Source organism: Astyanax mexicanus, chromosome 14, assembly GCF_023375975.1.
Source record: "Astyanax mexicanus isolate ESR-SI-001 chromosome 14, AstMex3_surface, whole genome shotgun sequence".
NCBI classification, from domain to species: Eukaryota; Metazoa; Chordata; class Actinopteri; order Characiformes; family Acestrorhamphidae; genus Astyanax; species Astyanax mexicanus.
This window is the reverse complement of record NC_064421.1, coordinates 44,662,188-44,685,066: the sequence shown is the minus strand read 5'-3', so window position 1 is coordinate 44,685,066 and position 22,879 is coordinate 44,662,188. Positions and strand designations below refer to the sequence as shown.

General features: G+C 36.9%; 3 protein-coding genes across 3 annotated transcripts; all 3 read left to right on the top strand.

The window, feature by feature from the left end:
* The first annotated feature begins 1,057 nt into the window (after window positions 1-1,057).
* LOC103045601 (kelch-like protein 28) lies at window positions 1,058-12,272 on the top strand. Its single transcript, XM_007258914.4, has 6 exons — window positions 1,058-1,425; window positions 3,871-4,131; window positions 4,272-4,909; window positions 5,228-5,671; window positions 7,311-7,519; window positions 8,314-12,272. Exons 2-6 carry the CDS (start codon window positions 3,871-3,873, stop codon window positions 8,475-8,477), a joined length of 1,716 nt encoding a protein of 571 aa, XP_007258976.1. The 5' UTR covers window positions 1,058-1,425; the 3' UTR covers window positions 8,478-12,272.
* Window positions 12,273-12,477: 205 nt separating this feature from the next.
* On the top strand, window positions 12,478-17,605 carry gnrh3 (gonadotropin-releasing hormone 3). Its single transcript, XM_007258948.4, has 6 exons — window positions 12,478-12,613; window positions 12,704-12,749; window positions 14,938-15,069; window positions 15,214-15,352; window positions 16,334-16,408; window positions 17,445-17,605. The coding sequence occupies exons 3-6, from the start codon at window positions 15,059-15,061 to the stop codon at window positions 17,514-17,516; spliced, it is 297 nt and encodes a 98-aa protein (XP_007259010.1). The 5' UTR covers window positions 12,478-12,613; window positions 12,704-12,749; window positions 14,938-15,058; the 3' UTR covers window positions 17,517-17,605.
* Window positions 17,606-18,956: 1,351 nt separating this feature from the next.
* Window positions 18,957-22,848, top strand: mgmt (O-6-methylguanine-DNA methyltransferase). The gene is made up of 5 exons (XM_007258915.4): window positions 18,957-19,059; window positions 19,868-19,984; window positions 20,100-20,236; window positions 20,329-20,468; window positions 22,331-22,848. Exons 1-5 carry the CDS (start codon window positions 19,034-19,036, stop codon window positions 22,451-22,453), a joined length of 543 nt encoding a protein of 180 aa, XP_007258977.1. The 5' UTR covers window positions 18,957-19,033; the 3' UTR covers window positions 22,454-22,848.
* Window positions 22,849-22,879: the final 31 nt, after the last annotated feature.

Below are 22,879 nucleotides of genomic sequence, written 5' to 3'. Positions count from 1 at the left end.
ATTAGAAAATTTATGTACAGAGCATTTACAGGTATTTGGCATCTATACAATTCTATCTATACAAGCAGTTGAAGAAAATAAAAAGAGTGGAACAAAAAAGTAAAGCCAGTGGGGAATACAAACTTTACAAAAATACACCGAACAAAGTTTGTGTATCCGCTGTTTTTTTTTTTTCAAAAGCAATAAATTCAGGTTTTATGATAATTAAAGCTAAACAATACATTAACTAAACAGAGGCTAAACAGTTTTATTTTCTGACCGTTAAATGCAAAAAATGTAGAATTTGATGTAAAAACGCATTATTTTTTTTTTTTTACATTAAGTGCAGTGTAGAAGAAATACGTTTCATAATTTTTCATAATTAACATTTCAGGGAAAAAAAAGAATCTTCTCTCAATTTTCAGATTTTTTCTTTAGGTGAAAGGCAGAAACGAAAAACAAAGATTGAAAAAAAAAACATATCAATTGAAGTAAACAATAAATAACGATGTTTTATACCCAATTTTCTATGTTCAAATGTCTGCCTTTTGCTTAACAGAATTGAAAAAAATGATCTCCTCTTTCTCATCTTGTAACAAAAATCTGATGGTATAATGCAACTTGTTTTTGTTACAAAATTAAAAAACAGAAAATTGAAAGAAGATTCCCCCCCCCCACCCCCCCCACCCCTAAAATTCAACTTGTGACGTGCAGAAATTAAAAACTAGAAAATTGGGAAAATTTTATGAAAAACAATTTCTTCTGTACTACACCAAATGGTAGGAAATTAAAAATACATAGGTTTTACCCACAACTTTCTGTTTTCGAATTTAGCCTTAAATTGTCAGACAATTGAATTGATATTGTTACACTGTGTTAACTCTACTCAGATCTTTCCAGAACTTATAATGTATAATTGTATGAGCACAGTACCAACATAAATAGAGCAAAGTCTCTGGTTGTGCATCTAAAAAAGATCAATTGACATTGTCATATCATTTTAAAACTGAATATGATATTGGAATACATGGTAATATCTATTAATAAATTCTGTTATTTGTTCAGGTACATTTTCGTGGCATTTCGTGGTTGGCGGAAGTGACGCATCGGAGCCCCAGTATGTTTGTTTTCCTCCGAGGTTTCTGTTTCCGCCGTGTTGACCTCCGCTAGCACAACATATCCCACTTTATTATCGCTCTCCTCCCAGAGATTCTCCACACAGCTCTGCCGGCTGTGGTTAAAGCAGCGAACCTGTGCGCTATGGCCCGTTCGCCCAGCTGTTTCTCTAGCCTTAGCCAGGGGGAGCGAGCTGCCTAGCGAGGTTTATTTTTAGCAGCAGCCGCGGCTCGCCAACTTTAGCGGCTCCAGCCTAGCCTTTAGCCTGTTAGCTCTCTCACATCTCCACCACCACCACCATCATCTCCATCATCACCAGGATTCAGACAGGTAACCCGAGCTCCTCTGCGGAGACCGGCTCTCTCTGTTTCTGCTGTTTTTATTAAACACGCGTGGTTTAGGCTGTGTTGTGTATCAGTTGCTAGGCTGAGCCATGATCTGCCAGGCTGAAACAGGGCTGGGCTCTCCTGTTCCGTTCCTTAGGGCCTGTTAGCCACTTAGCCTAGCCACCGTTAACTGGCTAATTGGGTTAATTCGTGAAAGCTTTAGAAACATAGGGACTCGTGAGTAATTAATTAAGCTGGCAAATCTCCCGGACCTGAGTTTAAAGCCCAGCTGAAGTTTAGGGCTGTTCTGGGTTCTGCTGTGATTCTGTGTGCTAACTAAAGCTAACGTTACAGCTGTGGAAAAAATAAGAGAACACTTCAGTTTCTGAATCAGCTTCTCTAATTTTGCTATTTATAGGTATATATTTGAGTAAAATTAACGTTGTTGTTTTATTCTATAAACTACAAACAACATTTCTCTCAAATTCCAAATAAAAATATTGTAATTTAGAGCATTTATTAGCAGAAAAGAGGAATGGCTGAAACAACAAAAAAGATGCAGAGCTTTCAGACCTCAAATAATGCAGAGAAAACAAGTTCATATCGATAAAGTTTTAATAGTTCAGAAATCAATATTTGGTAGAATAACCCTGCAGTTAACAGTTTTCATGCAGTTTTCTCCTCCACCAGTCTTGTCTATCTCCAGTGCACCAGCGAATGTGGAATTCAGACATCCTGCAAATAAGCCTGTTTTAGTTTTTAGTTTTTATTTTATCCTTATTTTAGTGTCAAATTAAATTTTAGTATTATACTTTATCTGCTGTTTCTTCTCTATTCTTTTTTCTTCTTCGAAAATATTTAATTTTCATAATTTAGTTTTTATTATTTTAATTATATTACCTATTTATGTTTAAATTATTTTTATCTGACTTTTTTTTTGTTGAGCTGGTCCACTTGTCCTTTTATGTAAAATTGTTTTAGGATTTATTTACAAAGTTCATAGTACACAAGATGAAAAGTATGGAATTTCCAGGTCTATTCTGTTCTATCTTCTAAAAAATAAAATTAACTATAATTAAAAAAAATGAATCAATCTGTTTTTTTTTTTTTAAAGTGCAGATTCAAAAGTAAATGGAATGCCCAGCCCCCTATTTTTATCCTCCTCCGGCCAAATTTAGGACCTGCCTAGGTGTCATCACTTTTCACTGCTTTGATAGACAGATAATGTCCAAACTGTTTGTGATCCTAAATATAAAGACTGCTTGGCTAAGGATCCCAAATTGATAAAGAATGTGAAATGCTAACAGGGGTGAGACTGCAGTCGTCTTGTCACTGCATCCTCTGTGCTAAGAGTCACAGCATTTTTCAGAATAAGGCAAAAAAATAGTAATTGCATAATTTATTTACATGATGCACATCTATTTTCTGTCACAAAACATGTCACAAAATATTTGCAAATAAATTGGGGTATGGCAAATGTATGGGGGGGGGAAATCTTCTTAAATAAACCCTAAAGTTGATTTATATTTAATGCTTTTTCAATTTACTTTATTTCATTTTTAATTTTAGTTTAAGCCAATTCTTTTTTAGTTCTTTTAAGTTGTAAATGCGTTGCTGCATTAAAAATAAAGGTTACCTTCGATTTACCCTCAGTGAAAAAAAACACTGTTAGCCCAATCTCACACCCCATTTTTAAAATTATCTTCCAAGGGCTCAGTTATTGCACACACCTTTGCATCATCTTGTGAATTTTCCCAACGTAATGAGGCAGTGAAGTTCTATTTTGCTTTTAGTTACCTACGCTGCCTGTCCACTGTCCAAAACTTAGTAGTGAGAACTGTTGGCTTGTGGTATCTGTTAGACCATTAGCCTTGCTATAGTAGGTTAATATGCTAGGGGAATGTTGGCATGTTACAGGTTTCTATGGTTTACCAAATACACACTGTACACTCACATGTTGTTGAAGCGTTCATCTTGTTTTGTCATTGTCAGCTTTTAATATGATGGTTCATCTGGTAGCAATGGCAAAATCCTGTCCCATTACTGACACTGTGAAGTAATTAACATTTGTCTGCTATTATACTTTAAGTATACTTTGATACAATTTTTTTCCAAACCACATACATTACTCTGATTGCCTTACTAATACTATTCCCTTGGCCACTGTGGACAAACAAATCTAGTGATTTGCAGCAGTTATTTGATATTGGATATGCAATTATTTGAAACTAGCTCCAAGATCATTCTCAGATTTGCAATGAACTCCTTGGATTTTCTCATTGTACTATGTGTCAGTTAATCCAATTGATTCTGACAAAAAATTGTTATATTTGTTGTTGCTTCAAAATGCAGTTTAAATGTTCAGGTAACAAACATGTACAAAAAAAGTGCATTTTTAATAATGTTAAAAACATATTATTCATATTTTCCCTTCTATGTTTCTCTCCAGATGGACCAACAAGCCAAGTCCTATATGTTTGCTAGTTTGACACGGCCCCACTCGGAGCAGCTGTTGCAAGGCCTCCAGCTGCTGAGACAAGACCATGAGCTGTGTGACATCGTACTGCGAGTGGGTGATGTCAAGATCCATGCCCATAAAGTGGTACTCGCCAGCATCAGCCCATACTTCAAGGCTATGTTTACAGGCAGTCTTTCTGAGAAGGAGACATCAGAGGTTGAGTTCCAGTGCATTGATGAAGCTGCTCTGCAGGTGATGTAGTGTTTGATTCTGTCCACTGTTTTGTAAAGTAGATTAATACTGCACTGTACAGCAAATTGAACGGTGTTCTATGTTGTTTTTGATCATATTGAAATGTTTTTCATATTGTCTTTCTGTTTTGTCTTTTTCAGGCCATTGTTGAATATGCCTACACTGGGACCGTTTTTATTTCCCAGGAAACAGTAGAGTCTCTTCTTCCAGCTGCAAACCTCCTCCAGGTCAAACTTGTGCTGAAGGAGTGCTGCAGCTTCCTGGAGAGTCAGCTGGATGCAGGGAATTGTATTGGCATTTCCCGCTTTGCCGAAATGTACGGCTGCCATGATCTGTGCCTCGCGGCCAGTAAGTTCATCTGTCAAAATTTTGAGGAGGTCTGTCAGACAGAGGAGTTCTTTGAACTGACAAGAGAAGAACTGGATGAGATAGTATCCAATGACTGTTTGAAGGTGGTCACAGAAGAGACTGTGTTCTACGCTCTGGAGTCCTGGATTAAATATGATCTGACAGAGAGACAGCAGTACCTGGCTCAGTTGCTCCACTGTGTACGACTGCCGCTGCTTAGTGTGAAGTTTCTCACTCGACTCTACGAAGCCAACCACCTTGTCCGTGATGACCATGCCTGCAAGCACCTTCTCAATGAGGCCCTCAAATACCATTTCATGCCTGAGCACCGTCTCTCCTACCAGACTGTACTGTCTACAAGACCACGCTGTGCCCCCAAGGTCCTTCTTGCAGTAGGAGGCAAGGCAGGGCTCTTCGCCACATTGGAAAGGTAAAAGTAAAGCCAGTGGACCTTATTTCTTTTAACATGATCACAATTAATATACATTAAATCATTTGTTGAGGCACTTTATACAGTACTGAAATAAAGATTTACTTTTAAAATATTTTATTTTTATGCAAGTAAATCCTTTTAGATCTTAAAAGGGGCCATATTATGCAAAACTCATGACCGAGTAAAACAGTTATTTTTGAATTTATGATTAATTAAGAGTAATAACGATTAAGTAAAACATTTATGATTTAAAACTTTTGTATAAACGGTCTCTCTCTCTCTCTCTCTCTCTCTCTCTCTTTCTCTTTTTGACAGTATGGAGATGTACTTCCCCCAGACCGACTCCTGGATTGGGCTGGCCCCACTCAGCGTGCCCCGCTATGAGTTTGGAGTCGCAGTACTGGACCAGAAAGTGTACGTGGTGGGTGGCATTGCCACACACATGCGGCAGGGCATCAGCTATAGACGCCATGAAAGCACAGTGGAGAAGTGGGACCCAGACAGCAACACTTGGTCGTCTGTGGACCGGATGGCAGAGTGTCGGAGCACCCTGGGAGTGGTGGTGTTAGCAGGGGAGCTGTATGCCCTTGGAGGCTATGATGGCCAATATTACCTCCAATCAGTGGAGAAGTATGTGCCCAAAGTGAAAGAGTGGCAACCAGTGGCGCCCATGACAAAGTCACGCAGTTGCTTTGCCACGGCAGTTCTGGACGGTATGGTTTATGCCATTGGAGGCTACGGTCCTGCCCATATGAACAGGTAAAAAAATAAAAATATAAATATATGTTATAAATATATATCTGCACTAAGCATTAGAAAAGCTAATTGATAATTAGAAAATATTAACTATATATATTTTTGACCCTGTGTAACCTTTTGGTGATTCGCAGACAATCTCTTGTTCACCATTTTTTGTATTTTGTCTGTGTATGTTATACACTCACAACCACCAGCAAAAAACACAAACAAACAAAAATTCACAGAAATCAATGAAAGCTCCACGTTGCCATGATATTTATCTCCATAATTTGTGCATGTAGACTTATGACTACAGTTACATCATACAATGTATCTAGAGTTTGTGTTAAACCCTTTAAAATGTATTCTTGTTTCATACTGAAAACCTATTATTGCTGACATTACAGGCAGTTACATGATTAATGTTACGTATAAATATGTAAGAAAAGTATTTGTACAACTCTGTGAAATTATCCTAATTACAGCAACCTATTTCAAAGTTAGAATCTTTCCAGAATCTCCCTTCCAGTCTTTCTGAAAACATCTCTATCCCCAGCTTGGACCACTAGAGCTCTCTTGTTGTTGTGTCACCTTGACAAAGATCTCCCTCGTGATGACGTGTTTAGATACAGAACACACTATGCTTGCATGTTGGGATTTGTCTCATTGAAGAACATGAATGGAAGATAAACCATACAGCACCCAATTAATATTCTGTATATGTATTAATCCCAAAGAAACATGAATGTTTGTCACGTTGCCCTTCCTCCATGCGCTCACAGTTCACCAGTTAAAATCAGGTGTATTAGGGGACCTATGGGGTACAGTAATGCAGAGTTAGGGATATTAATCTTGAGAATCTTTTCTGTAATCTTTCTTGCTTTAGCGTTTGCCTACTTTTGTCAAACAAACATTGTTAATGTCTAACAAGTCATAACAAGTCAGCCACAAATTGGTTCAGCTTCTAAGATGCTGAGATTCTGAATAAAAATAAAAATCTTGTCATTTTTTTGTAGGACCTTTAGGACTTTTGATGGTCATTTGAAATATTTTAATTGCATTGTTTTTAAAAAAAATATATGATGGCAAAATATTGTTATACATTCACAAACTCATAAAAAAGAGTTTGGGAGGAAGATCATGCTTGTAACTATGTTCTTTTCGTATTATATCTGTACGGAAAAAACACAAATACAATTTTTTAACAAATTATTTATTTGTTAACAAATACACAATTAGGAAAAAAAAAATGAAAAAAATGAAGCAGCTGGAAAGGGTTTGTATGGTCATTTAAAACCTGGAAAAGTCATGGAATTTGACAAAAGCAATTTCCAGATCGGATAAGTTTTGGAAAAGTAAAAATACCCAGAAAGTTCACATGGAGCTAACAAATACATCAGATAAGTTAGTTAAGTAGTTTAGCCCTACACAGTGGAGCTCTCAGGATTTGACACTTATTTTTTATTCTAGATTGTTTGTCAACATGGCTTAAAAAAGTTTTTTTAATTCAATAAATTTTAGGCCTATTATAATCCATTTTGATAATAGTTTAGTTGTTTTTTTACTTTTATTGTCTGTTCTAATGTTTCGAACCCTGTACACTGACATTAATGTGGAGCCCTTACACTAAATTAATTAATGATTTTTTTATTTTCTACAGTGTGGAGCGCTACGACCCCAGCAAGGATGCCTGGGAAATGGTAGCATCTATGGCTAATAAAAGAATAAACTTTGGAGTGGGAGTCATGTTGGGGTTCATATTTGTGGTTGGAGGTCACAATGGTGTTTCACACCTGTCTAGCATCGAAAGATACGACCCCCACCAGAACCAGTGGACAGCATGTCGACCCATGAATGAACCTCGCACAGGTAAGATGTGGCAAATAGGCAGAAATGCATTTTTAAAAATTCTGGCCTGCTAGTTTATCGGATCCAGTGAACAGTGTTATTTAAAGTAGCTGTGTGACTTATCGTATCATATGCAATAATCAGATTTTTGAATGTTGGGGATCAGGGATGTTTTACTGCTGGTAAACACTGCTGCTTATCCATTATATATAGTATCACATCAGTGTGTAGCTTGCCAATAATAAAAATATACAGAGGCAGTCGGTCTTTTGGTAAGCAAACAAATGCTAAAGTTAATTTAGCTGAGCTAGGGATGGTGTTTGTAGGTAGAAAACTGAAATCAAGATTAACGAGTGATGCTGAATGCTTTATTTAACTTAATTTATGCAAGTAAAGCGCAAAAAAACTGTTGTCTGCCCTATCCCCAGGGAGATATCAGCTAGCGGTTCGTCCCACATAGCTTGTTTTAATACAGTAAACATGCCGACTACAGTCAGATATACTCGATCTTGAACTTCGAAAGACCTAGAGCTTGTTGCGGTTAATGGATAATGCTAATGCTGCTCCAGCAGTGCTAGCCAGGGTTATCAGCAGGCTACAGGCTGATAATACTTACACCATAACTGAGAAAGAGCTAGCGCTTAGCACGGTTAGCGGCTAATTCTAATATTGCTGAAGAAATAAACTGAAACTTCTTTATAACGCTGAGTGGCTTTACTGCTGCCTACAACCTAACTGGTAAAATTCATGCTATGCTGTCATCATATGTATGTGACAAAATTAGAAGTTTTAATGTTCTTTTTTTTGTTTTCCAGGAGTTGGCTCTGCAGTTGTGGACAACTACCTCTATGTAGTGGGCGGTCATTCAGGATCTTCTTACCTGAACACAGTACAGCGCTATGACCCTATTTCGGACAGCTGGCTGGACTCCAATGGAATGATGTACTGTCGTTGTAACTTTGGCCTGACCGCTCTTTGACCGTAGGCACCTGTGTAATAGGTGTAGGATACACTGTAAAAGAGAGACAAAAATTGTTGGCATTTATTTTGTCTATGTCCTAACTTGCTACCGTGTTCCTCAGAGGGAGCCACGTAGGAAGCAAGACCAGGAGAAGCTTGGATCAGAAAGGAATGTTGGATAATGTGACCCTCCACTGTTGTAAGAGTGTTGCCGAACACTCAGGAGTTCTGGAGAGAGAATTCAGCTTGGGTTTTCTGGGGTGGCATTTTTGGTGGAAATGCCATTCCCTCTGAGTACTTTCCTTTACCTGTAGACATAAGGGTGTTTCTAGCTACAGATGGCGCTGCTTTTTTTCTGGGTCTATGCCTGTTTATTATATATTTGCATGTCACAGAAAGAATGAAGAGTGTGTGCGTGTGTGCACAAGACACAAGGGGAGCAAGCGCTCAGTACGTGCAATACTGCCACTGTTACTTAGGCCTGAACGGCCTTCGACTGTAGGCGCCTGTGTGTTAGGGTGTAGGGTACACTGTATGAAAGGAAAGACAAAATTGTTTGCATTTATTTTGTCTGTGTCCCATTTCATATTTGCGACGTAAATGAATGCATTTACGTGCACTCTGTTTATAATAGGATTACTGCAGTTATCTGATTATTCATGTAGTCATGTAAGCAGCATTCTCTGATTTCTTAGATCAGAGTAAAGTCATAAATATAAATCGGATTAAGGAATCTCCTGAAGAGAGATGGATTTTAGGTCAATAATCGTACTTCTCAGTCCGTCTATATACTTCAAGAATATAACCAGACGATTTCTCAGTCTGTGCATGCATGAAAACAGACTGTGCTACTGGAAATAAGTGAGGAGCATTAACTAAACTAAGCACCTGCAAGATAACGACAAAACACTTTTGGAGTGACGCTGAAATTGAAGGATTAAATGAAATTATCCTCATCTTCTAGCTGATATATGTTCATTGTTCAGCTCAACTTTTAATAGTTGAGCTGTTAAAAAAAACTTTAAAAAGAACTGCAGCATGAATTTTAGGTTTTACATCATGTTAATGCCACGTCTTATTCTGTGAATTTATTGGCTGGTTCCAAAGCATATAAACCATATAAACTCACTGTCCCTTTATCACATTAACCTATTTAAACACATTGATCAGATTACTGACAAACTCTAATGTTCTGCAATATTCAGATTGTGAAGTGCAAAAAAAAAAAAGTGCTTACTGTTCCTCTGAGGGACCCAGTTAAATAGAAGGGGCCAAACAAAAAAAAAAGAGCTTGAATCAGAAAGAAATGTTCCATAATATGACCCACTGTAGCTGTAGAAAAACTTCAAAACACTCCAAGTTGCGGGAGAGAGAGGATTAAATTTTGCTGTGGAATTTCCTGTAGATATCCCAGTTCAGTCCAGTAGATCGGAGCCAATCCAGGCACATTTTGATGGATTGGATATTGGCTATTTTAGGCCATATCATTTCTGTTCTGTGTTACAGCCTGCAATAGTGAGAAGTGTTCTTAGTTGGTAACAGAACAATTTTATAAAACTTTATAAAACTTATAAGCTCTGTTTTACCAAAGAAAGTACTGCACACTTTTCAAATCAGCGCTACACTATCGTATTTTACATACTATAAGGCGCACCACGCCATAAGGTGCACTATCAATTAACATAAGGATTATAAGATGCATTTTAAGCGACAATACTAAGGACCAAAGGTGTCCCCATGTTTCCGTTTTAATGGGGAAGCTGGGGGAAGCGCCTTAAAAAAAAAACAATTTCAAGGTCAAACGCTTGTTGGCTGTTAATCTACACAGATACCTCTCCTCAAAACTGTTTATTTGGGTGAGTAAAGCACTTAGCTTAGATTTACGGTATTGTCAGCAGCACAGTTAGCTGCAAAAATGATATTTCCAGGCCTGTTACAGTTATTGTTTCCAAATAAATAATATATACACACAATAATATTATATTTTTGGACCATTTATGCCACTGATTTAATGATAATTAAATACCCTAATATTAATGCAATTATTTATTTTAAGGAGCAACAAACCATTAACAAGAATATTCGGACACTGGGATTATAATACAATTAAATCTTAAATAAGATAAAAAGGCAGTTTTTAAACTAGGTTGACATGCTGGCTTGTGCATGTTAAAGGGCTCTGCGAAAAAAAATATGTCTATATATTAGACAATGTCTTACAATGACAATTGTCAAGGCCTAGACAGCTTTCAGTATGTGTCCCATTATATACATGCCACAAGGAAATCATTAGTATGCATTATTAAAGAAATAGTACAGAATGTTACATTTATATAAAATATTACTAAAAATACTAAAATGATTATCTTATAATAATGATTATTATAAAATGATCTTGTTCAGACTTGTTCAAATAATCAGATTTAGGTTGAAAATGACTGGACTGGGACATCTCAAGGAATTCCTAGATGGAGCTGCATTATTTTTGTTTATCAGTGGGTCTATGTCTCCATATGATACATTTATATGGCCAAATGTTTGTGGACATTCCTTCAAATGAATGCATTCAGCTAGGTTTTATTGCACTCATTGTTGACACAAATGTGCACATGCACACACACAGCTTGTCTAGTCTTTGTAGCGAAGTATTGCCAACAGATTGGGACTCTCTGGAGCAGATAAGCAAACATCAACAACATTATCATTTGCGTATTGCTAGGCATGGGTTAGATCGGTGGAGCAGTGGATCTGGAACTGTGTTCTCTGGAATGATGGTGCTCCATCCAATAATGTTAAGATGATTTAAAGAGTTGGGAATAAGGGGAGTGGTGATCATCTATTTAACATTCTAACCTTCCTAACAATTTGCTAATGGAAATCTTGTCGCTGAATTCAATCAGCTCCTACTAGCAATGCTCCAAATCTGTAGTGAAAATCTTTCCTTTGGCAGTAGGGGGACGATAGGATGATTTTTTTTAATTCCCTTTATTTAAAAGGATACAGTGAACAAGCAGGTGTCCCAGTACTTTTTTTCCATGTAGTGAATGTATGCATGTCACAGAAAGAATGGTGTGTGTTTGTGTGTGTGTGTGTCTGCGTGCAGGACAAGCTCTCAGACCCTGTTGATTGGCTGAGTTTGAAATGTCTGCATTAAAACAGTGCTTCACAGAAAAAGTGGAAACAGATTAATCTCACTTAAAAAGGGCTGCCTTTCTTTCTCTTATATGTAGTTTGACTTAATATAGAATATATTAAATCTCTAGTGCATTGCCTGTAAATGTTATATGCACTGGGTTACTGAGTGTGTGTAGGTGTCTGTTGACTGAATATAGTCATGTTTCACTACAGTCTCTTAAGAAATCTTCCAAGTTCTGCACAACTCATCCTTTTCTTGGTAGCTGTAAAAGTTTTTTTTTTTATTATTCTGTAAAAACATCCCTTCAAATATTTTCTTCATTGTTTTTTTGTTAAGCTTTGAATGTGCCCATGCCTTTTTCATTTCTTAATTATTGTAAAGATAAAGTTGTACAGAGAAGCTATTGGTGCTAGTTAACAATTCAGGTCTTTTTGTCAGTGTCATTTTGCGTTTTGTTTTATTTTTTTGCCATGTTAGTTATTACTTTTTATTTTCTCAATGTTGTGATGATCATAATTGGTCTGTCCTATAATCATTCTGACTTTGCCCGTTTGTGTACCTGAATCTGCAAACGTACTACGTTTTCCAGACATGATTGACCAGTTTCACGAGAAATGTGCATAGTAGCTAACACACAAAGACAGATGTCTAATAAACTTGAGAGTGAGTTTGAAACAATAGAGTGCAGAAGCATGGTTCATTGTTTTATTTATTTATTGTATTTCACTCTGCAAACCCATACATGTTCATAAAAGTTTATTACAGTAAGTAGCAAGTATCATCCACTGACTTTCATCATTCACTACATCAGCAAGATTATGGCCCAATTCCATTTCTCTTTTATACCCATACCAAAGTTACAAGAGGCAGGAGTGAAATCCTTGCCGCAAGAACTGAGATAACCCTACGAGCACTAATATACAGATATAGCTATAGCAGTGGAGCGCTAAAGTTCAGCAGCCTAGCTGCTGCTGGTTAACTAGTTTAACTTTAGGGAATTGTATGTCTTCAGAAAGGCGGTAGGTGATGCAGGAATTATCATATTTTATGGATAATGGGCACCATTTTATAAGGCGCACTCTCAATGAACATTTTTTTTCTCACACAAGGTGCACCGGATTATGAGGTGTAATGAGGTGTGAACTGTTTATTTGGGTGAGTAAAGCGCTTCCGTTTATTTACAGTAAGCTTAGATTTACAATATTTTGAATTTTTTAGCAGAGCTTAGCGCTAGTAAATGCTGCCTGACAACACTATACTGAGGAACCCTGAGTGTTCAGGTAAGGCAGGGCGATATTAGCTAGCAGTTCGTCCCACATAGCTTGTTTTAACACGGTAAACACACAGACTACAGTCTGATAATGCTCGTCTCTGAACAGTGAAAAAGCTAGCATTTAGCACGGTTAGCGGCTAATGCTAATACTGCTGGAGAACTAAACTGAAACTTCTGTATAACACTGTACTTCAGCAGAGTGACATTACTACTGCTTAGTAGTCAGCTACAACCTGACTGGTAAAATTCATACATCAGGCGCACCAGATTACAAGGCACACACTGACGATTTTTGGGAAAATTAAAGGATTTTAGCTGCAGCTAACAGTGTGAAAAAATATGGTAATCATTATTCTCTATTCCTTAATTTTTTTTTGTGATAGGAAGCTGAAATTAGCTTTTATTATCTTTTTTTTTTTTTTTCATTCCACTTTAAATGCTCCAGCCTCTGCCAACTGTTGCACCGTTAAGGTGGAATGGCAAAGTTAGCAACCTAGCTAGTTAACTATTAACGTTACCTAATTGTTGTGAAGACAATGGCCATAAAACATTGAAACACCACACATTAAACTATATTAATATAGTGTTAGTGTTGCCATTTTGCCAGTGATTGCCTTTTCTGTTTTGAATGTATCTCTATCACTAATTGTGCCCTTGCAAAACAGAGGGCTAATTGGTAGGACCTGGGTTGCCAGGTCCAACAAAAATATCCAGCCCAAAGAGTCAGTCATACTTGCCTTTCAGAAGCTTAAACTAGCCCAGGATATCTGTCTGTCACACATTTGAAGCAAGTGGCAAAACACCTATGAGTGTACGACTTCAAAAAGTATTTTGTTTATAAGTGATTTATTATCAGTATTGCTATATATGTTAAAGTCATTAACAATATTGTAACATTAGTGTTTTATTCGTTCTTTTATAACAGTTTTATATCCCAGTCAAGAACATTTAATAGTCACATAATTAGCAAAAATAAGAACTGACTTTTACTTAATCAGTTTTACATGTTTGCCTACTGTGTTCATGTAACATCCAAGGCAATACCCCTTTTTTCTGTTTTTTTGGCGGCCGCAGTAATTTTTAAAAGTAGCCCAAAAAAATGCATCTCGTTATGCGACTGGATTTTCAAACAAGCCCATTTTGGTGGAAAAACCGCAAACCTGGCAACTCTGGGTAGAACTATATGAGTGAAATGTGATTAGGACTATTTCACAGCATAATGCAAAATAGTGTTACTTAGGCTGTGTCCAGAAAACCCAAAAGTTCCTCCTTTTTCCTACCAATCCTCCTCCTCTCTTCAATGACCTAGATACTGATTTCGTGGCTCCATCTTGCCACCTATCTGAATGATGAAACAAACTGAATTGGAAAAAAGTGGTTTACATTAACTAATATTCACATTAATAAAGCAATAAACCAGGGAAATGTGCTCACTCTTGCTAACTATTACCAGCACTTACTCCTGTTACTTTTTATGTTATGAGTAAAATGACTGAAAATAACAGTAATAGGTTTTTAGCATAGAATTATCAAAAACATTAAAAAATAGCTAAATGGCGGCTATGTTAATAGCAAGAGGACACTGAGCACATTCTAATGATTTTCCCAAAATGTGTATTTTAAAAATAAACAAATAAGATCTAATAATTAATTTCGGTAACAGGACTGAGTGTTGAGATTGACCTCCTCAGTCATCGTTACAATAAGATCAAATATACATAAAAACTAAAACTAAACTTTGTGTGCACATTTATACATGTAATTTCCTTGGGACAGAAAGGGCACTGATTTGGCAGAATATGCCTAAAGCACTTTAAAATAAAGAACACAGGAATTAAGACCAACATGAGACCAAGACTAATATTAGTTGATTATTAAAAAAACGAAAGAATATGGCCTTCTTTTTTTAGCATGTCAACCATTAGAGTAAATAAATAAAAGCTTTATAGACACTCGGGGGCAGCTGTGTTTCCTTTCTTTAATCACTCTAAACTCTTAAAGTGAGGCTTTTGGCACATTAGCCATTAGCGTAAATCCCTTTTGTGATGTTAAATCCTGCTTTATCCTCAGGCTTTAGAGACTTTTAGAGACGTTTGGGCTCTCAGGTGTTCTGCTGAAAAGCACTGGGGACTGACTCACTCTCAGGGAGTGATATAAAAGTGATGGAGGCTTGTGTTTTCTATTCAGCAAAATGACTAACAGGTAAGACCAACAGCACCCATTTACCTGATGTATATTATTCTATTCTTAAGTTGCAGTCTGATATTTATTTTCTTTTTAGAAAATGTCTGAACACTGATCTGTCTGTGTGTGTTGGTGTGTATATGTGTTTCTCTCTTTCTGCAGTGTGGAGTGGAACTGGCGGGTGGTGGTCGGGCTGCTGGTGCTGGCCTGTGTGGTGGAGGTGGGTGTGTGTCAGCACTGGTCGTACGGATGGATGCCTGGAGGAAAGAGGAGCGTGGGGGAACTGGAAGCAACATTCAGGGTGAGCTGAGTCTCTTTCTTCTCCTGTAACTGTAGGGCTGTGCTGTTTTAGTACGTTAAATGGTTCTGCAACACTAGTTTGGAAGTGGTTTGCTGTATTAGGCCTTTCACAATAACAATTTTATTTGGACAATATATATATTTTCTCAGAATTTATTGCGATAATCAATATTGTTATCATTTTAAGACCAATGAATGCCACTGATATAATGATAATATAATCACAAAATAATGAAATCACACCCTTTTAGAGAGCAATTCACTTTTGATATTTAAGAACATCCAGACATTGTATTTAGAATATTTTATATATCCTAAATTAATAAAACATAAATAAAATAAAAGCATTGTTTGTAATCAAAGTCGACATACCGGCTCATTTCTCTCTTTGCTAAAATATACAGCTCTGGAAACAATTAAGAAACCACTTTAGTTCAAAATCAGTTTCTCTATTTTGCTATTTATAGGTTTATGTTTGAGTAAAATCAACATTGTTGTTTTATTCTATAGAAATATTGTAATTTAGAGCAATTTAGAGAAAATGAGAAATGGCTGAAATAACAAAAAAGATGCAGAGCTTTCAGACCTCAAATAATGCAAAGAAAAAAGTTCATATTTGTAAAGTTTTAAGAATTCAGAAATTAATATTTAGTGGAATAACCCTGGTTGTTTTAAATCACAGTTTTTATGCATCTTGGCATGTTCTCTTCCACCAGTCTTACACACTGCTTTTGGATAACTTTATGCCAATCCTGGTGCAAAAATTCAAGCAGTTCAGTTTGGTTTGATGGCTTGTGATCATCCATATTCCTCTTGATTATATTCCAGAGGTTTTCATTTAAAAAATAAAAAGTAAAATCAAAGAAACTCATTATTTTTAAGTGGTCTCAGGTTTTTTCCGGAGCTGTATGCAGAGTTTTATATATGTGGAAATTCAGTGTTCATGGAGTGACAGAACTGATCTGCAGTGTTACCGTTTCAGATGATGGATGCTGGAGATGCAGTCGTGGCGTTGCCTTTAAACTCTCCACTGCAGCAGATCACTCCCCTGCAGACTGTGAGTGTTAACCCATACACACTCAACTAATTCTTACACTGCAGAGTGAAGCAATGCCAATATGATACAGATCCTGGAGTCAGAGTCAGAGAGAGCACAACTGGTCTCAGGAGTGAGTCGAGGGTGCTCTCTCTCCCTGCATCACTCCCTGTGCAAGGCACATCGCAATGTTCATTGCTATCTTACACAGTTCCAGTAGTCTGTACTTGCCTGGTCCAGCGGGGTAAGCGCTGCCACTATGATCAGGAGATCGCTGGTTCGAATCCTGTTCATGTAGCTTGCTGCCGGAGCCCTGAGAGAGCATAATTGGGTGGGTAGATGGCGCTCTTTCCCCTCATCACTCCTAGGGTGATGTTGATCAGCACAAGGCGTCTGTGAGCTGATGTATTAGAACTTAGTCGCTGCGCTTTCCTCCAAGTGCACTGTGATTCTATTCTATTCTATTCTATTCTAATGCAATGCTGCATTAGCAGCAGTTCGAAAAGAGTGAATTCTGAATTCTGAATTCTTACGAGTGGGTTAGGTAATTGGCCTTGCAAATTAGGGGGAAAATGGGATAAAAAAAAAATATATATATATATATATATATATAAAAAGATACCGATGTGCCAAAGTTAGAGCGTACCTATCTCTTAAAGGAAATGGTAAGTGACGCACTGATTGGTTTATTTCATGTTATGCCCAAAACACACTCATGATTAATTACGAAAATAAGTACATGACCTTTGTGCCTTTCAAATACTTTTTTCATCGCTACTATAGCAAAGATACACTCTAAGTTCGAAAGGAGGCAGTGGCTCACTTCACATGTATCGGAGGGGGTATATGCTAGTCCTCTATGGGTTGATGGCATCGTTTTTTTAAATTATATTGGTATTAGAAATCTAAATAAGTGGCTTTCCAAATACAGAGAAATGGGAATAAAAAAAGTGATTTTACAGATGCTGTAACTTACAAAATTAGAAAATATACCTGATACAAGATAATGGTTATACTGTTATACTGTGTGTGTTTGTGTGTGTGTGTTTGTATACAGATAAATGAGGAAGATTCTGAAGCTCTAAAGAAGAAAAGAATCTCCTACAGAAGACGAGGGAGAGCGGAATAAACACACACTTATACACACACACACACACACACACACACATTTGCACCCACTTTCAATGAAAAAGCTAAATAAACTCTTCTAACTCTAAACCGGCTACTGTTTCCTACTTTTTGACCAGACTGGTGAGTCACTCACTGACCACTTAACACTCCTGTAATTATTATATTCCTGTATTTATTACATTTACGGTAATAATTGATTATTTCAGCCCTGGACTGCCTGATAGAAAGAAAGAAAAGTTATTATTTTTGTTGCTGTTATTATATGTTTTTGGTATTATTTTTAGGCTTGAGTTTTCTCCTCCTGGATGACCTCTATTATAACTGTATATATATTTATTTAGAAGTAAGCTGTCTGCTTACTGAATATGCTGTTGTCACTAAATTAGATAAAAGCATATGGTGGTTTATCTGTATTTTTTATATATATATTTAGATGATTTTCAAATCTGTAAACCAAGCTGATGAGTGTGACATCAGAATACTTAAATCTTTATAAATATTTATTTTCTACATTGTAGATTAATATTAAAGACATGAAAACAATTAATAGACACTACAATTTAAAGTTACATAGTAAACAAAAAAAAAGAGTTTAATTCCTTTTGTGCTGCCATCGGAAGTCAGTGGATCATTAAATTACGCATACAAATGTGGCTAGATAAATAAAAACTATTTTTCACAACTAGCAAACTGAGCAGCCAAATATAGAGATGTATTTAATACTTTCTTTTAACTGCCTACTATCAAGCAAGCTGGGTACATAGGTGCTAATGACACATCATGAACAGAATGTGTGTTTTGCTAGAACATGTGTCCCTTTATCATTGTCCTTAGCTTCTAACATCTGCTAAAGTTAGCCTTCTTTACCTCCTCATTCAACCGGTAAAAAAATAATAATAATAATAAAAATAAAAAAAAATCAAAGGGCGATAACAGATGATAAATAGAACTAAAACTAAACACATAAAACAGTAAAATGTAAATAATAAATTACTATATATAACAATAAAAAGAACAATAAAGGAAAGGTAAAACAAAGAAAAAGAAAGAAAAAACTTGTGGAGCTTTAAAGCCCCAGAAAACTGAACCTCTATCTTCAACTCATGCTATCTTTTGAAAAAGATAGGGAATCATATCCCTGGTAAATGTATTTTATGTTTAAATTTTAATAAAAATTCATTTAATTTAATACATAAAACTTGTCACTAGATGGCAGTGTGGACCCAGGTGTCAGTTTTAAAACCCTGAATCCTTTTCTCATACATCTCATTCATCTGTTTTTAAAAATCCTTTAAAAATCTCGTAATAGTGTGTAAAAAGATGAGAAAAAAACATCATCCGGTGCTTGTTTCCAGCTTACTTTAAGTTAGCGGTTCAGGGGAAGGGGCGGGGCTAATACAGTACTTCAATCCAATCAGGCCGCTCTGTGACTGTCTCCTCGCTGCTGATTAGTCAGTGTTCAGCACTGCTCGAGGAAGACGGAAGAGAGGACTTCAGTCTGACCCGCGCGCTCAGATGATCTCCAACATGACTAAATATAGGTAAACACACACACACACACACACACACACACACACACAGACACACACACACACACACACACACACACACACACACACACACTCAATACACAAACAAATTATAGTAAAATATCAAATAATAGTTTCTCTGATTTTGCTATTTATAGGTATATGTTTGAGTAAATTAACTTTGTTGTTTTATTCTATAAACTACAGACAACAATTCTCCCAAATTCCATGTAAAAATATTGCCATTTAGAGCATTTATTTGCAGAAAATGATAAATGGCTGAAATAGCAAAAAGATACAGAGCTTTCAGAATCATAAAGTTCATATTCATAAAGTTTTAAGAGTTCAGAAATCAATATTTGGTGGAATAACCCTCGTTTTTAATCACCGTTTTCATACATCTTGGCATCATGTTCTTCTCCACCAGTCTTACACACTGCTACTTTATGCCACTCCTGGTGCAAAAATTTGGTCAAATTAAAGAATCTCATCATTTTTAAGTGGTCTCTTATTTTTTTCCAGAGCTGTATAAACAGTGGTATGAAAAAGTTTGGCCACTCTTGATAATTTAATGATTTTCCTTTATAAACTTAAAGGAAAATCATGAAAAGGATCAGTGGTCAGTTAAAAGTTGATGCACTATGGTGTATGGTCTAAGCACTGCTTGCTGACCTCCAACTTCTTCAACCTCTGCAGCAATGCTGGCAGCACTCCTATGTCAATTTTTAAAAACCACTGACCACACACTCTCTTCTTCACGCTCTCCCTTACCTCACACCTCTGTTGCCTGTGTGTGTGTGTGTGTGTGTATGTGTGTTAGCTCTGAGTGTGTGTTGCAGTGTGTCCCTCTTCAGTCACCCATTGGAGAGCTTCAGCTGAGCGGCTGTGAGAAAGGAGTACACTCCATCACCATCACCACTGATACACCTAAACACAGGTACCAAACACAGTGACAGTAGAAATGCCTAGAAAACACATGTTTAAAGTAATGTGTGACCACTTTAACATTACACACCGTGTGTGTGTGTGTGTGTGTGTGTGTGTGTGTGTAGTGCAGTGAGTTGTGCTGATAGTGATGTCCAGGTGGAGCTGCAGAAGTGTGTGTCCTGGTTGCAGAGTTACTTCAGTTCTGCACAGTCAGTGACATCACTACCCTCCCCAGCAATACACAATCCCATGCTGGAGACAGGTAAATACACACACACACGTGTAAAAAAAAAAAAAAAACGTACAAATTTTAATATCATGCTAGAATTTGAGAGCCGTCTGTGTGTTTGTTAGATACCTTCAGTGCCTGTGTGTTGCGGACGCTGCAGGATCAAGTCCCTGCGGGCCAAACCGTGTCTTACAAAAAGCTGGCCAAAATGGCAGGAAATGAGCGGGCAGTGAGAGCTGTGGGTGGAGCCATGAGGAGAAATCCGGTTGGTTGGTTAAAAATGATTTACATTTCTGTAGTCTGTAGTAATGAGCAATGCACACAACAGTAAAGTTATTTTCCTTCCATTTACACCAGGGTTTCTCAACCAGGGGGGTCGCGGGCCACCAGGGGGCTGCGAAGCACCCTCTAGGGGTCCGCAGGCTCATCCTCAGAGGAAGACAGTAGTCTGTAGTGAGCACTTTAAATCAGGGGTCTCAAACTCGCGGCACGTGAACGATATTTTGTGGCCCCCGACTTGAAATCTAATTTTAGTATTAGTGCGGCGCGCAACAAAGACGCATCCTCTCCCCGTCCACCAGCACAGAGAGCATCCTATTGAGTGTTCTGTCGAGTTGTGCTACCCTGTCAAACCGTGCTACTCTTATGTGTATATTTAAACGTGAAAAATACAAAAGAAGCACAATATTAGAGCATGTTTCCAGTAAGAAGTTCATGTACTATGTTTGGAAAGCCCAAATCACCGTTTCAGGGTAAAGTTATGGTAGCATGAGTTTATTACACTTATATAATAAATATACTTATTAATATATAATAAATATACTTATTATACTTATATTTTTATTATTATTATTATATATATATTTTTTTAGGGGGGCCTTGACGCTTTTAAGTTGTAAACGGGTGGGCCATAATGCAGAAAAGGTTGTTGGGCGGCATTTCCTAGTGCTAAGCGCTGCTAACCGCGGCTAGCGCTACTGCTAACGGCGCTGTTGAAAAAATATTGGAAATCTAAGCTTACTGTAAATAAATGGAAGTGCTTTACTCACCCAAATAAAATCTGTGTAGATTAACATCTAGTGCTTCCTTTGAAAGAAAATGTTTTTTTTTTTTTTTTTTTTTTTTTTAAGAATTAGTTTTGTTTACTTCCCCCAGCTTACCCATTACAAGGGAAACATGGCAACACCCTTGTTTCTTAGTATTGTCGCTTAAAATGCACCCTTATAATCCGGTGCGCCTTATGCATTAGGGCTGCAACTAATGATTATTTTAGTAGTCGACTAATGTGATGACTATTTTTTCAATTAGTTGATTAGTCAACGATTATTTTTGCCATGTCCTCCACCTCTATGACAGAATGATAAAATGATAGACACAGCTGAACATGAGCTTTAAAAGGAATTTAAATGTCTTGATGTTGTTTAAAATGGAAAGTACTGATATTTAGTGGTTAAAAATGTAATCTGTAGTGATTGGGCACTTTTGGAGTGAGCCATTTACCCATCTCCCATTGTACTTCGGTGCCCATCACTTTGTAAAATGTGGTACTATGAAATTTGTAGTCGACAAATTTAAATAATCGACATTGTCGATTACATCGACTAATCGTTGCAGCCATATTATGTATGAAAATAGACCAGAAAATAGACAATCATTGATAGTGCGCTTTATAATCCGAAATTATAATCTGAACAATACAAGTTTGTTTCCATTTACAGTTTAATTACACCACTGTATGCAGCACCATTTGTAGCTCCATACTCTGCAGTTTACACCACTGATCACACCATCATTTACATGGTTACACCACTGTTTACTACATTAAACTGTTTAAAGATATGTAAAGATATTAACATTAAAGTCTACATTTACGTTTATGCAGTTGTTTACTCTGATCTTTACTTTCATTTATTGTTCACACCACAATTTGCAAAGTAACTCTATGTCTACTAAGCCTCTTTGCCTGCTTGCTGACCTGTAGTGGACTGACTCCTCCAGAAGTTCTCCTTCTGTACTGGTGTTTAAGCAGATTTTTCTCAGCCTTTTAGTGTACAACGTATTCCTGTGGATTATTATTCAACTGCTGATTGTATATGTGTGTGTGTGTGTGTGTGTGTGTGTGTTCAGGTTCCTCTCCTCATTCCGTGTCACCGTGTGCTGTGTAGCTCGGGGGCTATCGGTGGATTTATGGGAGGAAAAGGAGCTGACATAAAGCTCTGGCTGCTGCAGCACGAGGGCTGGAAACCATAAACATAAACACAAAAAGATAAACACAAACACGTAAACACAAACACAGAAACACTGACACAAAGAAATAAACACAAACACATAAACACAAACAAATGAACACAAACAAACAGAAATGAATACGGTTTATTTTTGTTATGTAGTTTTGTTATCAGGGTTACAGTCTGATCTCGATCACTAATTATGTTAGACACGTTCTGCTGTATTATCTGAATATTGGTTAATATTAGTTGTATATTATGTTGATATTAAGAAGACACTGAAAAACAGTTTAAAGTCTATTTTATAAACAGAATGAATAAAAAAGTTCCAAAAATGTTCTAAAACTGAGCAATTGAACAAAAAATGCTTAATTACAACAGTTGTTATTAATAAAGATACTAATGTTTAACACTTAATGATTTAATGTCTATTTTCCTAAAGAATAAT

Bases quoted from the DNA above. Each gene is read 5' to 3' on its own strand.
- mgmt (XM_007258915.4), top strand. From the start codon at position 19,034: ATGATCTCCAACATGACTAAATATAG. The intron at 19,060-19,867 runs GTAAACACACAC...TATGTGTGTTAG, and splicing joins TCCAACATGACTAAATATAG to CTCTGAGTGTGTGTTGCAGT. The intron at 19,985-20,099 runs GTACCAAACACA...GTGTGTGTGTAG, and splicing joins ACTGATACACCTAAACACAG to TGCAGTGAGTTGTGCTGATA.
- LOC103045601 (XM_007258914.4), top strand. From the start codon at position 3,871: ATGGACCAACAAGCCAAGTCCTATATGTTTGCTAGTTTGACACGGCCC. The intron at 5,672-7,310 runs GTAAAAAAATAA...TATTTTCTACAG, and splicing joins GGTCCTGCCCATATGAACAG to TGTGGAGCGCTACGACCCCA. The intron at 7,520-8,313 runs GTAAGATGTGGC...TTTGTTTTCCAG, and splicing joins CATGAATGAACCTCGCACAG to GAGTTGGCTCTGCAGTTGTG.
- gnrh3 (XM_007258948.4), top strand. The intron at 15,353-16,333 runs GTGAGCTGAGTC...TTACCGTTTCAG, and splicing joins AACTGGAAGCAACATTCAGG to ATGATGGATGCTGGAGATGC. The intron at 16,409-17,444 runs GTGAGTGTTAAC...GTTTGTATACAG, and splicing joins AGATCACTCCCCTGCAGACT to ATAAATGAGGAAGATTCTGA.